This window comes from Rhincodon typus, chromosome 23, assembly GCF_021869965.1.
Source record: "Rhincodon typus isolate 14 chromosome 23, sRhiTyp1.1, whole genome shotgun sequence".
NCBI lineage: Eukaryota > Metazoa > Chordata > Chondrichthyes > Orectolobiformes > Rhincodontidae > Rhincodon > Rhincodon typus.
In genome coordinates this window covers 16,026,867-16,045,499 of record NC_063354.1, presented here as the reverse complement: position 1 = coordinate 16,045,499, position 18,633 = coordinate 16,026,867, and the positions used below count along the sequence as shown (strand labels likewise).

The following is an 18,633-nucleotide window of genomic DNA, read 5'->3' as shown; positions in this document are numbered from 1 at the left end:
AAATAGAACTAGATTAAGTTAGGGTATCTGGTCAGCTTGGACAAATTAGACCAAAGTGTCCGTTTCCGTTCTATACAACTCTATGACTTTGTATGGTGTGAAACTTAGCTACTCTGTCCCAACACGTCCCGATGTACTTTTCAGGTGAAGATTTAACTCCATTACTCAAAAGGAACTTGGCTCAAAATAATTCAGATTGCAGTCTTATCACACCCAGATTCCTTGGGCCTCCAAAATACAATGCTACTGTATTCTCAAAATGCAGGTATGTTTTTAGTTTGAGCCTGACCTCATTTGACACTGAGTATAAACAACTTGTGGCCGACAACTTGTGAAAAATAACTTCCTCAATTGTTTATTTTTGAGTAGAGTTAGCTGACTGTAATTTTGAACCTTTATGATAATTCAGCCATGCTTTTTGCTTCATTGCAAGTGACTTGCGGAATCCACCTGCAGTACACACATTTCTCTCCATGAAATTTTGGTCTCCACCCACCGCACCCCTACCCCCGCTCCCACCCCACTACCACCACCAACCCCACCCCCACCAACCCTTTCTGTTGAGGCCTCTATCATAGCCAGTGCCAGAGCTTATACAATTCCAATGTATGTGTCGCAATTAAGGACATGACAACTCAATACGCCAACACTGTTCCTTTAAGAGCAAATACAGCTAGGGTCGCAGCAGAAAATTTAGTGCAGTGTTATGGACTCCCATCTGAGGTACAGTCTGATCAGAGTTCTAACTTCAGGTCTAAAATTTTCCAAGAAATTAATAGCAGTTTGGAAATAAAACAATTAAAGTCAGGGAACTTTGTCATCAGACTCTCAAAACAATGATTAAGGCATACTGTCATGAATATCCACACGAATGGGACAAAGCATTAGCTTCCTCAACTGAATCTACCCAATTTAGCCCTTTTGAATTGGCCTATGGTCATGACATTAGAGGTCCATTAAAATTGATTAGGGAGAAGTTCTTCAATGAGGAAGGTGAATGGTCAATGTTGGATTACCTAGCCATATTTCTGGAAAGACAGGTACATGTAGGATGACACAGGAATTTTTAAATTCTTACAGGTGAAAATGAAAGAATGGGCAGGTAAACATTTAACAACTACCAAGTTTCAAGTGGGAGGTAAGTATTGATATTGTTTTGTTTACAAGGTGAACATTTGGAAGCAAAATTCAATGGTCCATCTGAAAGTAGCCAGATGAGTTAGTACAGTGACTTATCTGATAACTATTCCTGATCGTAGGAAAAAGAATGGGTTATGTCACATCAACATGCTGAATAGGTATAATCATGGGGATGACGATAAGAAAGAGCGTGTTAGTTGGTGACAGTATTGGAAGATAACAGATGGAGATAATGAGAGTGAGGTGGAAGGAGATGTGAACACTTCTCAAAGTTAACCTTCAACAGTTCAATTAGCCAACACAGAAATACTGGGACAGTTAGACACTGTGTTCTCATATTTCAAGAAAGAACAAAGGGAGGATCTTTTATGAGGTAATACGTATAGATACACCTGGATGTTCTACATCAGTCAAACATGATGTGGAGTAGGAGTGACAGGACTGATAAAAGAACATCCATGTTGGTTGGGCCCAGAAAAAGAAGGACTGGTGGAAACAAATTCAGTACTTGCTGGAGAATCTGGTATATGCACTGTTGGAGGTGCCATCTCTTAGCTTACGTTAAACTGAAACCTTATTCACCTTCTGAGATGGTGTAAAAGATCACCTACCATATTTTGAAGAAGAGTACAGAGGTTATCCAAGGTAAACATAATAATATTTATCCCTCATCAAAAGCAATTCGGATATTTATTAAGGACCAAGACTTGGGATTTAAAATTTACGGATGGCATAAAACTTGGAACTGTGAAGAGGATGATGATTAACTTCAAGGGGACACAGTGCACAGAAGGGTTGGTTGAATGGGTGGATGCATAACTATGTATTAATGGAGAGAAGTTATGAAGGGATTCATTTAGTTGGAAGAATGAGGAGAGATAATATGAAACATAAAATGTAACTTTTTAGTGGGGAACAGAGAAATCTAATAGCATGTTGTATTCCAAAAAGCCATTTAGTGAAGGATTGTACTGGAGCCAATCTTTCCTCTAGTTTCAAGATAGGTGCCATGATATGGTGACTTAAACACTTCCCACTTTTTTTTTGTAAAAATACACATGACAACAAATTGCTATTCTGTTCTATTGTTTAGGTGAAACCACAATGATTTGTTGTACATCTGCAAGTAATTAAACACAATTATAATACCACTACCAGACTGTGGGTGGCACTGTGGCTCAGTGGTTAGCACTGCTGTTGCAAATTGCCAGGCATCTGGGTTCAATTCCAGCCTCAGGTGACTGTTTGTGTGGGCTTCCTGTAGGTGCTCCAGTTTCCTCCTGTGGTCCAAAGGTTGCAGGATAGGTTAAACTGTCTGTAGTGTTCACGGATGTGTAGGCTAGGTGGATCAGCCACGGTAAATGTTGGGTTGTGTGGGGATAGGCTGGTAGACTGGGTATGGGAGGGATGCCGTGCAGATTGGACAAAGCAAGGTTGTCCTTCTCATGGAAAATTGAGAGGAAATTTGAGAGGTGTTCAGATTCATGTAGGGTCCAGGCAGAACTGATCAGGTGAAACTTTTTCAGTTGGCAGAAGGTTGTGATCCAAAGGGAAACAACTTCAGGTGAGTGTCAAAACTAATAATGTGAAAAATTGATTTTATGCTGTGGCTAGTCAGGATTTGAAAGGCACTGCCTTAGTAATGCTGGGGGCAGATATATTTGGGTCATTTTCATAAATGCTTTGGATAAATATTGGAAGAGAAAGCTAAGGGAAAGGCCAGAGAGCAGAACGATCTGAGCCTCTCTTACAGAGAGCCGGCATGGACATCACAGTGTGAACTAAATACATTATCTGGTCTTTATCACACCATTTTTTGTGGGTATTTATTGCTTGCAAAAATAGCCAGGGACAACTCTGACTGTTTAGCATTTTGTGGAATCCTGAATTCACATGTCTATATGAATACAATGCATTCTTTTTATCATTTTAATCAAATAAAAACACTGAACATTGGAATTTCCTCTGCATTATGTTTATTTGCATTGACTTTGATAAAATTACAGCGTATTGAATTCAAAAAGCTCTGGTAGAATTCAATTGATATTCTTTCTCCAACAGTATTGAGTGTAGCTGATGTCTACAAACTATTTGTAGTTTCAACACTCAGATAATTATTTTCTTCTTGAATTCCAACACATCTGATGCTGTCAATACTAGCAAAAAAGGTCTAGGCCCGAAGCGTCAGCCTTCCTGCTCCTCTGATGCTGCTTGGCCTGCTGTGTTCATCCAGCGCTACACCTTGTTATCTCAGGCACTGACTTAAAATGGCTGCAGCAAACACTTGACCACAGATTGAGGAAAGTTCAAGAAACCAATGTAGAATAAACAAAATGGTCAGAACTGAATTTACTATTTTACCGACATTGGAACCAGTCACAGAGTCAGGTGTCAAGAAACTGGCACCTCCTATTTTAACGTGCACATGAATGATAAGTGGTATATATTGGACATGAAAGGTTGGTGAAATCAAACTTGTCAGAAAACAACAAAGCTAGGCATGAGAATACACAAGTAAACCATATTTCAGTAACATTGGGACAAGGAAGAACTATGGATAGATAGCAAGGTTTCCTCTCCAGATTTTTCTACTGTTGAGGATACAAATCAAATGTTAAACAACTATGGTCTGAGGTTAAAATCTAACTCTTTTGAGTGCATATTTGACGTCATGTTTTATTATTTTTCTCGGAGTCAGTAGGGAACATAGAACATAGAACATTACAACGCAGTACTTCCTCTTTCTTTTAGTCACACTAATATCAGTTCTGATGAAGGGTCAGTGGACTCAAAATGTTAACTCTGCTTTCTCTCCACAGATGCTGCCAGACCTGGTTAGTTTCTCCAGCAATTTGTTTTTGTTCCAAAATTATCAGGCTCCAGACAAACCCATTTAATCTTTTAATGTAACTTCATGGACCATAGCATATTGTTTTCCGTTAACTACCTACTATCCTTAGCTTGAAGCTAACTGTCTTTCACACATCTCTCCTAATTAACTAAAGTACAGTAACTAGAAACAGTTGTTAGATTAATCTTCCCCAATGTTTTAGCAGTCTCTAAGACAGATGATGAGCTGTGTATCTTATTTGTTGGTAGATTAACTTGAAAAAGATAGCCAATGTATTTTTATGAGGTCACCTGGCAATCTATAACTGTGATATTGTAAAAGAATGTTATAACAGTGATATTTGAAAAATAAGCCAAATCTAAATGAAGCTTGTAGTTTGAAAACTTAAGCTATGTGTAGATTGTTTTTCCCTAAATTTGAGCTTGTGTAAGCACATTTTTTTCTGCTTTGCATTGTTTCTCAATAAAGAAGCACAGCTCTGTAATTCAAACAGGAAGATAATTACAGTATATATTTGTCTCAGATTCAATGGGAGATCATTCACATACATATTTAAAACTTTCTTGTCATCAGAATAAGACATAGAATTCCTGAAATATGTGCTAGGCTATCATCTGGCAGATCAATATATAAAATATTCTAAATCAGGATATACCATCCCCCACTTTGTTTGACAATGGTCAGAAAGTATGTTAAATTTGAGGACCAGCATGTTATGATGTCATTCAAATGGGGGAAAAGATTATATTGGCTATTCCACATTCCTATTTGGGGAGATATTTAATTCTGAAATGACAAGTTCTTCTACTACAACTAACTCTAAAGCAGTTGATTGAATTATAGAAATTAGCCTATTTAAAGATAGTGATATGATTAATTTTCAAATTTCTGCAGAAGTTACACCTGGTCAACTAATGCTGCAACATTACACTGCAGGAGGCTTTTATCTACCCTTCCCTACCCTCCAGGTGGAATTTATAACTAGTACTGACCTTGAAAAGAGCCACAGTAATAAGCCAATGGAAGTTCCAGCTTAGTGATCACTCATTACTACCTTGGCTTGGAGAAAGTCAGGTGTTTTTACCTTCAAAAGTGCAAATACTGCGTTTGGTGCACTGCACTGGGATAACTTTCCAGATAAACAAATAAATAGAGGAAATGCAAATTTGAAAATTGGTAATATGTTCCCTAGAATTTTCTATTCATTGAATTGAATTAATTGTATAAAGCGTAATACTGCACAACTGCATACAAACGGTTGAATTATTAGTTGGTTGACCAAGAATATGACATATTGTGTGTTCTAATGTGCTTTCAATGTTGGAATCTTTCCAGGACAGATCCCCTTATAACGGACTATAATATGAAATTATAGGCCCGAATCTAAACTCTAACTCTTCAAGATTTTCTTGAAGCCGTTCATATTTTTCATTCATTAATTGATCTCGTCCAATTCGAAACTTGTTAGGTTGCAGTTTCATGGCAATTTGCGGATCAGAGTACAGTAGCTGGCTCAGTGATTCATACTCTGCACAGTTTCCATATTCCCAATCAGGATGTTCACCTTCTGGTGGAAGTAAATGAAAAATAATGTTTGGGAACACTGTGAAGCATTTTTGACAAGGTCCCCTGGGAGCTAAGGATCCAAATTGCATGAGATTTCTGGCAATTACAAACAATGGGTTATTCCCAAGTCTAACCAGATCATGATCAACACGTTGGTTTGCCTGGGTCCTTTGTCCCTGAGTGTATATGTGAAATGCCATTGAGAACACATGAGGAGGAAATCTGAAGGCATTTTGATTCAATACCTTGCCAATACATGCTGCCCAGCTAATGTCTTGGTGCCATTTCTGGCAGCACAATATATCGATCATTATTTTTCTCTGCGTTACATCTCCACATGACACTGAAGCACCAAAGTAATTGTCTGTTTGTCTTTGAGTATCTTCATCAAAAAAATAGCAGAAGGTGACAACTGCTGAAACAAAAATATTTCTACATGGATTTTGGTCAGCATTAGTAACTTCCATGTCATTTACCTGCAACAATAGATGTTGCAAAACAACTTCTGCATTTCTTCCTACGACATCAACAATCTGTAAAACATGAACCATATGAAAAGAAATAACAGCTTGTAATTCTTTAACGCCTTTAAACTTAAAGCATTTCACAGTCGATGAATTAGTTTTCACATGCATTTATTGATATGCAGGCAATTATGGAAGACAATTACCACATGTCAAAGTCCCACAAAGACAGGTACATTAGAAAATGGGGCGAGTGGGAGGTTAATCACTCAAAAGTGGCAAAAGAGAGTCAGGGGTGACATAAACTGTTATATATGCTAAATCCAAGTACAGCCCCCATCATGAACAGACCTAAATCAACTTTCACTGCAGCAGGCTGGTGCTGTGACTGAAGATTCTCCATCTGGAGAGGCAGGATGTAATTGTAATATTTAAATGCAATCATCACATTATGGCAATCATTTAATTTTAGCAACAATGGACCAGGTTTCCCAGAGCTCAGGAAACCTGGCAGTTAATGCAGGATTCAGCAAATGAGTGTTTTTCCAGCAATGGCGTGAGGACCAGAAAGAGTAAGTCCCTTTAACTTAGCAAGGACATGATCTTTCATGCTTCAGAACCCATTGTGAATAGGTCACCTTATCACATTCTTTCCTTTAATTATAACTTCCCTCTCAATCTTACCACTACCATATCTCTGTAATCTTTACCCTCCTGCTCACAGATTTTAAAATCCTTTCTCTCGTACTCCAGACCATTCCACAATTAGTCCTTCAGTGACAAATGTAGGTTACTGTAAACAACTTCCCTGCTATTTAAAACCACTATATTTCCCCTGGTTATTTACCATTTGTGCCCTGGCAATCCTAGCCTTCTAACTTTCTCATAATGGTCAGAAATTCTGAGGGAGTTTGGCAGAGACTTTGAGCAGGAGCCTTGGGAGAATTGAAGTGATTCCTCATTGTCTTTGTTCAATTCATAGAATCCCTGTAGTGTGGAAACATGCCCTTTGGCCCAAAAAGTCCACACCGACCTTCAGAGCAGCCCACCCGAACCTACTCCCCTTATAACCACCTAATCTACACATCTCTGAACACTACCGGCAATTTAGCATGGCCAATTCACCTAGCCTGCACATCTTTGGACTGTGGGGGGAACCTGGAGCACTTGGAGGAAACCCCTGCAGTCACGGGAAGAATGTGCAAACTCCACACAGACAGTCGCCCAAGACTGGAATTGAACCTTGGTTCCTGGAGCTGTGAGGTAGTAGTGCTAACCACTGAGCCACTGTGCGGGCTACCTTCTGGTTAATAGGAAGGGTGTGTGTGTGTGTGTGTGTGTGTGTGTCATCTTATGACATGCAACTCCACTTTCTTAAGATACACCTTAATGTGGGTGTGAACAGATTCTGGTGAGGAAAAATCAATCATTGAGTCTTTACAGCACACCCCTATATGTTCAGCTTTAAATAAAGGGACATTTTAAGACTGGAAAAGGAGTGGGAGAGATACTATGTCATCTCCCACGTTGCAGATGATGCTTTAGTACAATGAAAACAAGGTCCCCTCGAAGGTGGAAAATATGCTTATAGCTATTTCTTGTTTGAAGGCTTGCCTGCTCTCTGCTAACTTGGAAACCTCAGTGAAGCCAACTAATCTTTTCTGGCTTTAAATAGATTTTTTGAGGGTTTGAGGAGAGGGCCAGAGATGTATCTGTTGGGAGTGAAGAACCTTTGAAGGGGATATTCACTGCCAAGATCACAGGCCTGTTAACCTCCTTGTGAACCTTCTTTTCTCAGGGCGATTTCAAAACCGGGGAGCTGCTTTTCTGGCACAGGCCTAAGATTTTCTGAAGTTGGTTGTGAGCCCCATGCACCGAAACATGAACCTCATACACTGCAGTAAGCCTTAGTTCAGTCAGTCAATGATCGTTACCCTGGCCTCAACCAAGAAGGTGGATTCGCTTTGGTGAACACTAATCACACTTGAAGGCTTACACAAATGGTTGGTGAAATGGCACTAAAGTGAAGTCATACTGTGTCTCTGTGCTGTTATACAGTAGGGAAACAGACCCTTTGGTTTAACTTGTCTGTGCCAAGAGGATATCCTAAACATGAACAAGTCCCATTTGCCAACATTTGGCCCATAAACCTCTAAATCTATCCTATTTATATACCCATCTAGACACCTTTTAAATGTTGTAATTGTACCCATCTTCACCACTTCTGGCAGCTTGTTCCAAACATGCACCACCTTCTTTGTGAAAGAGTTGCCCCTCAGGTCCCTTCTAAATCTTTCCCCTCTCACCTTAAACCTATGCCCTCTAGTTTTGGACACCCCCACCTGAGGAAAAAGACCTTGGCTATTCACCCTTATCCATGCCCCTCATGATTTTATAAACCATTATAAAGTCACGCTCTCATCCTCTGACATTCCAGGAAAAAAAAGCCCCAGCCTATTCAGTCTATCCCAATAGCTCAAACCCTCTAATCCCGGCAGCATCCTTGTAAATCGTTTCTGAACCCTTTCAAGTTTAACAACATCTTTCTAGAACTAGAACTAGAACCAGAACTAAATGCAGAATTCTAAAAGTGGCCTCACCAGTGTCCTGTGTAGCCACAACATGACATCCCAACTACTCTACTCAGTGCAGTGACCAATGAAGGCAAGCATGCAACATGCCTTCTTCACCACCCTGCCTACCTATGACTTCACTTTCAAGGAAATATGCACCTGTGCCCCTAGGTATCTCTGTTCGGTAATGCTTCCCAGGGTCCTATCATTAACTGTAAAAGTCTTGCCCTGATTTACCTTACCAATATGCAACACCTCACATTTATCTAAATTAAACTCCATCTGCCACTCCTTGGCTCATTCCATTGTACTCTGAAATGGCCTTCTTCACTGTCCACTACGCCACCAATGTCGGTATCATCTACAGACTTACCGCATCAAGTAGTACCGTGAAAGGAGGACGTGTTGGAAGGTGGGTTCTGCACCTCTCAAAGACATCTGGATACCTAGCAGAGAGCTCATTCTGACTTTCCTGCAAAATTTCTTCTGGTTCAATCTTAAGACGATAAATCTGGCCATAAAATAATATTATATGCAATATCTGTGAAATTAAAAAACAAACATTTTATATATAACATTTCTGTCACAAATAAAGATGCAAACATAGAATCTCAGAATTATAACAGCACAGAAGGGGGTGATTTAGCCCATCGTCTCTGTACTGGCTCTCCAAATGAGCATCGTGAATTAAAGCCATTCTCCTGCTTTCTCCCCTTAATTCTGCATATTGATCTGGATTTTCTGATGGCCAGATAGTCATTTCTGCAACATAGATGACAGCTACTCATCAGGTTGTGAAGTTGAATCATTTCTATATTAGTGCCAGCAGGATGAGAAACAAGTTCATGGAAACAGAAACATTTGTACTAAAAATGCAATGAACATGGAATAATGGGACTGTGGTTTAACCATATATCTCTTGATAGTTTAAGATAGTAAGGGAAACAGCCCACAGAATGAACAGACTTGGCAAAGCAGATGAAGCAGTAATAAAATGAGTGAGAGAAGATAGGAGCAAATTACTGCAGATGCTGGAATCTGTATTGAAAACAACCAATGCTGGAGATCACAGCAGGTCAGACAGCACCATGGAGAGAGAGCAAGCTAACATTTAGAGTCTAGATGACTCTTCATCAGAGCTGAAGTGAAGTGTGGAGGGGCAGCATTTATTGTATAGTTTGGGGTGGGTGTGGCAGTGGTGGGGTGTAGAATGCTGATGGAGAACTTTCAACAATTTTTCTCCACCGGCATTCTAACTCCACCTCCGCCACACCGCCCCAGCTGTAGCGTAAGTGCTGTCCCTTCCACACTTCACTTCATCTCTGATGCAGAGTCATCTAGACTCGCAACGTTAGCTTGCTCTCTCTCCGTGGATGCTGTCTGACTTGCAGAGATCTCCAGCATTTGTTGTTTTCAGAGTGAGAGAAGATATTGCTTTCTTAGATGGGGGTGACTCAGCCCATCATCTCTGTACCAGCTCTCCAGCAGATCAGGACAGTGTAGAGTATTCTTTCTGCAGATGAACAACAGTCTTCAACAGTTTTTCCGGCACGTATTGGTCAGTGTTTCACACCATTAGATCAGACTCAAGCTCTGCAGCCCCACCATTTCCTGTCAAGAATGGTGTTGAAGAACTTATGAATTGACAGGACCAAGGCCTTGCAAGCCTACTCTTCCTCCAGCATTGTGAGCCATCATATGCAACTGAAAAGGTGAAGCTGAAATCTTTGTAAGTGTCTTCAGCCAAAAGTGCTCAATGGATAATCCCACTTCTGCACTCAATATTCCAGCTATCATAGAAATCAATGTTCAGCAATTAGTTCACTCAACGTAATATAAAGAAGGTGTGGCATTGCAAAGCCCAGGGGGCTCTGAAAACATCTTGGCTGTAGACTTTAATATGTAATGCACCACAGCTAGTTGCTTTCCCACTTAAGCTGTTTCATTATTTATCCTTTTACTAATATTATAACAACAGATTAGAAGTTGTCAATTATCTCATCACTGTTTATGGGATTTTGCTGTGCACACATTTCGTTGCCATAATTGTCCATGATGCACCCATAATGCACTTTGAAAGTACTTATTCTACTGTGAAACCCTTTGATATACCTGAGGTTATCAAATGTACTTTCAAATGCAAGGCCCTTTCCTTTCAAGGACACTGGAACCGACCCAAAAATATAGAAGATTATCTACTAATGACCCTAGCCACAAAAATCTGGATAAATCTCACAAGCCAACGAAAGGCTTATCAAGCACCTCACAGTTATCATGAAAAAATATGAAGGAAGTTTTTAAAGATATTATCTGGAAACATCTACCTCTACAAGAACCTAGCTAGTGTCCTGTTTAAATCATTGATTTAACTTAATATCTCTGATCTTACTCTGAATTCATAATCTTATTAATTCCCTTACCACTGTAATAACCTGTTTAAATTCTTAATTTCGCAGCTCCTAATACGACATGCAAACAGATAGAAAAGGAAGATACTCACTGATGAATCATTTAACCTGCTTCCCACTTTGATTTTCTTCAGTTACCTCCTACCTGTCACATTGTGACTCTCTCTCTCACTGACACTTTTATTCCCATTGTACACTCACCCTGTTGGATTAGGCTGAAGATAACAGGAACTGATAAGAGGCCTAACAATGGACTACTTTGTGAATGGAATTACGCTGTGTCAGTCAGATCTGCTAAGAGTTAAAACTGCAGGAAACCAGGAACTGCTGTCTTTGCCAGATAAGATATACATTTGGACAAAACATTCAGGATTGCTCACACGCATGGATAAGTACAAAGATGGTGTGCTTTTGGGCAACATGTTCAGGATTGGTCACGTACATGCATAATTCCAAACAAGGCACATTCTTGGCACAGAGATTTGTGTATAAAAAGCCTGAAGAAATCCCTTTGTTCAACACTACTTTGAAGATTAACGTTGTGGAAAAATGTACCCTAGGTCAGGAGGTGTGGTGAAGATGTCGAGCAGAGTTTTCAGCCTGGCCAGCTGTGAGTTCTTCAAGACAATAACATTTGGGTTCAGTTACAGAAATCAGGGTAGTGAAAGACAGTGATTGAGATATCCCTAATAGTTACAAGTGTGTATTATTCATTTAAGTGCTTAATAAATGAATTGTGGTTTTATAGAGCTCTAAGTGTCTCTGCCGTATCTTTGTCTGTGTATGCATTGTTGTCTCTTAGAGACGGACAACAACCCCCTTCCATTGGTTTCACCGTGCTCTCACTCTCTCCAGTGCTCCTTTCATTTCCGACTGTACTCTTATCCCTCCCATTGACCTCACAGTGACTCTCTCAATCTCTCTGCCACTTCTTTTATTCCCCTTGTTATCTCACCTCCCCTGCTAGGCTGACAGTGCATGACCAGGTACAGATCAAGTGGAAGATAAGGAAGATGTTGCTGACTGGAGGGTGAAGCACTGTTGTCCTTGACTGAACACCCTGATGTTCCAGCTCTTTGGTGCTTGCATTCATAAAAAATGACAACTCTGACAATTTGTTATATTGGATGTTTTAAACGGTGTAAAATTGCATGTGAATCCCTCCATGGCTGTTACTGCCACAAAGCTGGGTGGATGATGGCAGTCACTCCAACTGTGTATCAATCAAAAACTTTAAAAATTAGTAAATGGCAGTTATCAATTAAACAGTATGTTAGAGGGGAAACTTTACCATGCACTTTCCACGTTTGATGATTCCTTAATGTATAAGTTAAAAAGAATACCTCTTTGAAGTGGGCTCTTGCTCTTTCTTGTTGGAGACTTCCCTCTCTCACAGCATTTGCAAGGAATGTCCGAACCTTGTCCAAAAACTGATGTCCACTCCTGATAAAGACTTGAACCTGCGGTGATTCATATTGCACAATGTCCATTCTCCTTTCAGCTCTGGAAGTAAGTGAAATAGTTGACTGAAATTGGAATGTACCTATTTGTACCAATTTATAGGGTTATATTTTCTCCATATTTTGCTGCCTCTCCTCATTCAGTGTTGGTGTACAAAGGATGGGCTAATGCATTCAACCACTGCAATGCTGTTTCAAACATGTTACACCAAATCTGTCCACCTTAAAATCTGCCTTTCTGTAAAATAACCCACTGAGGACTCACCCCAGCATATCTAATTGAGGAATGACGGATGTGGCCAAGGTCTTTATTGAATTATCATGATTACTCCCCAGATCTGATCTCTGAAAGCACTATTTATAGCTGCACCATGGCAAATCAGCATTATCCCTGAGGTACCCATTGCAGTCATGATATCTGAATCTCTACTATGACCTTGCCCAACCCTCATGCTTGAAATGAAGAGATAGATAGTTGAAATCCACAGTGATGAATTACAAAAGGGGTTTGTTCTCACCAAAATAGTTGACCGCTTCACAAAAAAATTGTTGCCTTGAACTCTCATGGCCAATTTAGACAGGCAACATCTCAACATTGTACAAATAAAATCAATGTTGCTCTCTTAATATCACCCTTCTCCATGGAACCTGTGAAACAAAGGGCCTGACCACATCTCCAGATCAGCATGATTCCTAGAAATATATGTGCCACTGAAAGGCTTCCATAAAAAAATTCTTCATATCATTACCAAGGCTTCCATAAAAATTTCCCTAATTACCTTCCCAAGGAAGATTTTCACTGATGGACACTCAAATATGACCTCATGTCTCCTCTCCAGTGGTAAGACCAAACATAGACTGGGTGATGAGGTGCAGAACATCTCGGTTCTGTCAACAAGAATGGCCTGAACTTCTGATCGTTTGCTATTTCAATATACCGTTTTATTCTTATGTTCATATTTCTGCCCTAGGCCTGCAGCAGAGTCCTAGCAAACCCAACAAAAACTGAAAGATTAACACCTTATTTTCCAGCTCTCAGGATTAGATATGGATTCAACAAGTTCAGACCATGAACTCTGCCCTCCACATTGATTACACACCCAGTGCCTTGTTTGTGAGGGTTTGCACTGAGCAGAGCTGACCAATTTTCTGATACTGACACTTACCATTAATACTTCCTTATCATCTCTATCTCTCTTTTACTCCCATTAGGACCCACTTTGCCTTGTGCTCAGGTCAACTTTACCATATATTGTATGGGACCCTCTATCTCTTCTTCAACACATGGTAAACCTTTTCTTTGCTAGCTCCGTCTGTTCTAAAGAAGAGGCACATCAGACTCAAAACATTAACACTGTTTCTTTCTCCACAGATGCTGCCAGTCCTGGTCAATTTCTCCAGCACTGCCTGCTTTTAATTCAGATTGCCAGCATCCGCAGTATTTTGATTTTGCTGGAAAAGGACACACTAGCCTTAGAGAAAGCGCAACATGTTCACTGGATTGATTTTCGGGATGAGGGATTGTCCTACTTAGGGAGATTTTTTTGTACTAGGCTAATGTTCCTTAGAATTTAGAAGTATAAGAGGTGCTCTCATTGAAATATATAACATTCTTAAAAGGCTTAACAGGGTAGATTGTGCAAGGGTGCTCTCCTGGATAGAAAGTCCAGCACTAGGTGGCATAGATAAGAGAATAAAGGGTCAGCTAGTTAAGACTGAGATCAGAAGAAATATCTTCATTCGGAGGATTGTGAATCTTTGGATTTGGAGAGGGCTTAGGAATTCCAGCAAGGAGAAGCACCAGAGGCAATATGGACAAGAGATATGTGGCTGATCCCTAAAGTGAAAAGGCTATTTATTTGGAATCAACGTGACAGATTTAACAAAATTGATTTAAATTCTCAGTGAAAAGTACGGATAGAAATTGGTATTTGAGCATTCAGTCAGCTTGGAATAAGTTTAAACTTGCTGCCAGGACATGAAAGTGTGGATTTTATGTACTGAATGGATAGTCTGTCCAACTGAAATTCAGGTTTTCATGCCTCATTTGCAATAATGTTAGCAGATCTCAGAACACCCTAGTATCAACTCTTACCCCAATCAGAAAGAAGCAGCTTGTACTGAGTTCAATGGGTAAAGCAGATAATTAGCTGATGCAACTGAAAATGAGAAAAGGGAACTTATTATTGACTTCCTCCTTGCTAGAATTGCTTAACAGTCATATCTTGATTGCTCAAAGCAGATTTCTGGTATAGAAGGGGAAGCTCAATTTGATAACAACTGAATAAATTAAAGAAAAATGCTAGAAAACATTTTCTTAACTGACCAGAGAAATGAAAATTTTCAGTACAATGTTCTGCATAAAATCACGCAAAGATGCTCCATTTCCAATGAATCCAATAACATATGAAAGATTCAACTTATAGTAAATTATGCATCTTATTTTGTTTTCAAGCAAAAATGTAAAATGTCGAATGTTGTTGTTTGCTGCATCAACTTTTCACTGCTGTACATTTTTTTACATTTAAACAATCATTATCCTGAGATCATGCCTGGCCCATACAATATGAGGGTGGAATCCACCAGATACATTAATTATTGACAATGACCTGATCCATAAAACTGTCAGTCATCTAATTCACAATGTGTGACATCACCATATTCAACAACTCCCTGTACCACAGATAGCTGGAATACACAGGCTTCATCTAACAGTGAAGTAAAATCATAACTCAGATATATAATGGTTTCTGTATCTGGGTAAAATCCCGACAATAACCAATCACATGAAACAATGAAGGTACCTTACCTGCTAGCTGCCTGAATCCAACAGAATTATATGTTGACCTGTACATTTCAAAATTATAAAATATCTAATTCTATTCAATATGAAAACAAATCCAATTCATACTGCACCCCAAGAAAGTACAAGAAAGGTACAAGTATCTCACTCCCTCACTCAAATTCCTACACATTGAACAGCTATAAAGTTCAGCATAAAATTATGTTGAAATTTTTCGAACAACATTTTCTTGATGGTACTTACAATCAGCCTTCTTGTTGATGTAACTAAACACCTTTCTCTGTACATATGATCAGAGTCTGAATGCAGCCCAGTATTTTAGTGAGGACACTGCAGGATTCTGTGCGAACGACAGTGAGTCAGATAGCAGGGTGTAGGCTACTGTGAGACTATGTTGAATGGAAGTGGGGGGATGGGGCTGGTCAAACTGGAGGAAGAGAATCCTCGCCTGACTCTGTCTCAATGTCAGTGCCCCAATATTACCCCCAGTGGAGCAGAGGCAGCTTGCAATGTATCTGGGTGGAATTATCCTGGCCCAAAAGTGAGTAAACAAACTTACTGTTGATTTCCTTCTAACTCAAGTTGTGTATTTGATTGGTCAAAGCAAGGTTTTAGAAAGCGGCAAAAAAAACTCAATTTAAAATAACTAGAATGCAGACTTGCAGACATGAGACAGAAATTTCACAGCAAACAGATAGTAACCAAGCGACTGACATGAAGTGAGTTTCAGCCAGCTTGCTGGCAAAGTTCAGACCTGCCTTTGATGAGGAGTGAGTGGATGGCTTCACTGTCAGACTCTGCTGAAGCCTAACGCCCATTCATCTGCTGGGAGTGACTATTTTCCACCTGATGCTGTAAGAGTATCAGCATAAGTCGAGTCCCATGCCCCAATATATTGGGTAAAAGGTAGCGCTGAGTTTAGCTGACATGAACGAAATCAATATTTGATGCAAGAGCTGATTGTGGACTTCCTCATCCCTCAAGTGACGTCTTTAACTGGTCAAAGCAGGGATTGGGTGGGTCCTTCTCAATTCAAATGTTGCGTCTGGTGAGATTCATGGTGCCCAGTCTGCCAAGGCTTGGAGTAATTTTCCCCATGCAATCCTCCTCACTTCACCTTATTAGTTACACAATGGGCTCTGAAGTAATTTCCTCTGGGAAGCTGAGAGGCAGAAGGACTGGCTACTGCTGATGTGCTGTGTGTCAAAACTCTGACACTACACTATGGCAGAATCCCCAGAGCAGTTGAAAACTGCAGGAGAGCTGGGAAATTTGGAATGTTTACAGAGTGCTGACAAAGAACATTGGTAGGGAGAACAAAGGAAAAACTCAAAGTTTCATTTTCTATAAAGAACCAGAGAATAACTAAGGAAAGGTTAGGGCCCATTAGTGGCCATACAGTGGACCTGGAAGATGGGGTTTCAGTCCTCAAAGAGGACTCTGCATCCATCTTCACAATGTATACAAGTCAGGCTGGAGGACTGTAAAATATTAGATGCAGTTAATATATAAAAAGGGGAAGTACTAAGAAGCTTAACGGCCTTAAAAGTAGATAAATCTGCAGGCCTGAGTTAATATGTATGGCAGGGTGTTGAAGAAGGCAAAGGATGAGATATCAGGGGCACTGGCAGTAATTTTCAAATCCTATTTAGTCACAGATGTGGTGCCAGAGAACTGGAGGACTTCTAATGCTGTCCTTTCATTTAAAGAGATAGAGGAAAGGATAGACCCCGAAATTACAGAGTAATCAGTCTTACCCCAGTGGTGAGGATTTTATTAGAATAAATTCTGAAGAACAGAATATATCTGCCCTTGGAAAGACTCAAATTAATCAGGGATAACGGGCATGGATTTGTTAAGAGATGGTTGTATTGGACAAATTTAATCAAATTGGTTGAGAAGCTGACCAGGAGCAATGCATTTAAATGGTCTACATGGACTTTCAGAAGGCTTTTCATAAGATGGCTCATAGCAGACTGGTCAAGCAAGTAAGAGCCCATGAGATCTAAAGAAGTGGCAATGTTGGATCCAAAATTAGCTGAGAGGCAGGAAGCAGATGATGATAAGAGAGGGATGTCTCTGTGACTGCAAGTTTGTTTTGAGTGGGGTCCTGCAGGGCTCAGTGCTGGGGGCCTTCCTGTTTGTGGTGCACTTTAATGATTTGGACTTAAATGCACAGGGTTATGTTCAAGAAGTTTGAGGACAACAGGAAAATTGGTAGTGCGATAGATAGTGAAGAGGATACCTGTAAACTATAGGAGAATATTAAACATCTGGTCAGGGAGGACAGATCTGTAGTAATTGGGAATTCAATCCAAAAACTTGTGAGGTAATGCATTTGGGAAGGGCTAGCAGGAGAAGGGATTGCATTATTAACAGATGTTCTTGGAAAGTGCTGAAGATCCGAGGGACAATGGGCTATTTATCCACCAATTTTTAAAGGTGGCGGGACAGGTAGATAAGCGGTTAAGAAGGCATAAAGAATCCTTGAATTTGTTAACCGAGGCATAGAAGCAGGGAGGTTATGCTGCAATTAAAATGTTATTTAGACCAGAACTGGAGCACGACACGCAGTCTTGATTACCACATTATAGGAACAATATGATTGCACGGAGGTAGGGTGCAAAGGAAATCTACGAGGAGATAGTCTGAACTGGAGGGTGTGAGGAAAGATTGGAGAAGCTGGGGTTATTTTCCTTGGAGCAGTGAAGGTTGACAGGAGACCTGATAGTTATGTATAAGATTATGAAAGGCATAGTTTGGGTAGTTAGGAAGGCACTTTTTCCACTAGTACAGGGGTCAATAACCAGAGGGGAAAGATTTAAGATAGGAGAGTTGAGAAATGTTTTCACCCAGATGGAGCTAGGTGTCTGAAAATGACTGCATGAAAGGGTAATCATGTCAGAAACTCTCCTACGTTTAAGCACCATTTCGATATTCACTTGCATTGCTCCAAGACTATGTGCGAAAGCTTGAAAATGGGTTAGTGTAGGATTAGGGTGAGGAATCTTCATTGTCTTAATGGGCTAAATGGCTTCCTTCTGTGCTGTAAATGTCTATAAGTCTATATTGAAATTCCAACTGCACAACCCTTCTGACTGTGCAAGCCAGAAACCCAACCTCACACTGCAGTGCTTGACCATTAAAACCAGGCATATGGCCTGGAGGAAAGGAAATCTTGCTCCCTGCTTTATGAGCAGGGACCTGGAAGTGTTGGTGGATGGAGTGGTGGAGTGGTCGGCAGTCATTTGTCCATCTAATCACCACGGGAGCCACAGGAGATCCAGAAACAGTTAGCCTGTACACAGCCCAGGTCAGTGCTGCGTCTCAGGTGAAAAGAGGCCCCCAGCAGTGTAGAAAGAAGGTCA

At 40.2% G+C, this 18,633-nt stretch overlaps 1 protein-coding gene across 4 annotated transcripts; it reads right to left on the bottom strand.

The window, feature by feature from the left end:
* Positions 1-3,099: 3,099 nt before the first annotated feature.
* On the bottom strand, positions 3,100-16,289 carry LOC109939078. 4 transcript variants are annotated; one of them, XM_048610949.1, is made up of 5 exons: positions 16,020-16,289; positions 15,509-15,605; positions 12,346-12,505; positions 8,968-9,135; positions 3,100-6,090 (listed from the first exon to the last, which is right to left on the bottom strand). In XM_048610949.1, exons 3-5 carry the CDS (start codon positions 12,490-12,492, stop codon positions 5,338-5,340), a joined length of 1,068 nt encoding a protein of 355 aa, XP_048466906.1. In that variant the 5' UTR covers positions 12,493-12,505; positions 15,509-15,605; positions 16,020-16,289; the 3' UTR covers positions 3,100-5,337. The 4 variants fall into 4 exon arrangements, with proteins under 4 accessions (XP_048466906.1, XP_048466904.1, XP_048466905.1 ...); XM_048610947.1 differs by lacking the exon at positions 15,509-15,605; XM_048610948.1 differs by lacking the exon at positions 15,509-15,605 and having other exon boundaries at positions 16,024-16,289.
* Between the last annotated feature and the right edge of the window lie 2,344 nt (positions 16,290-18,633).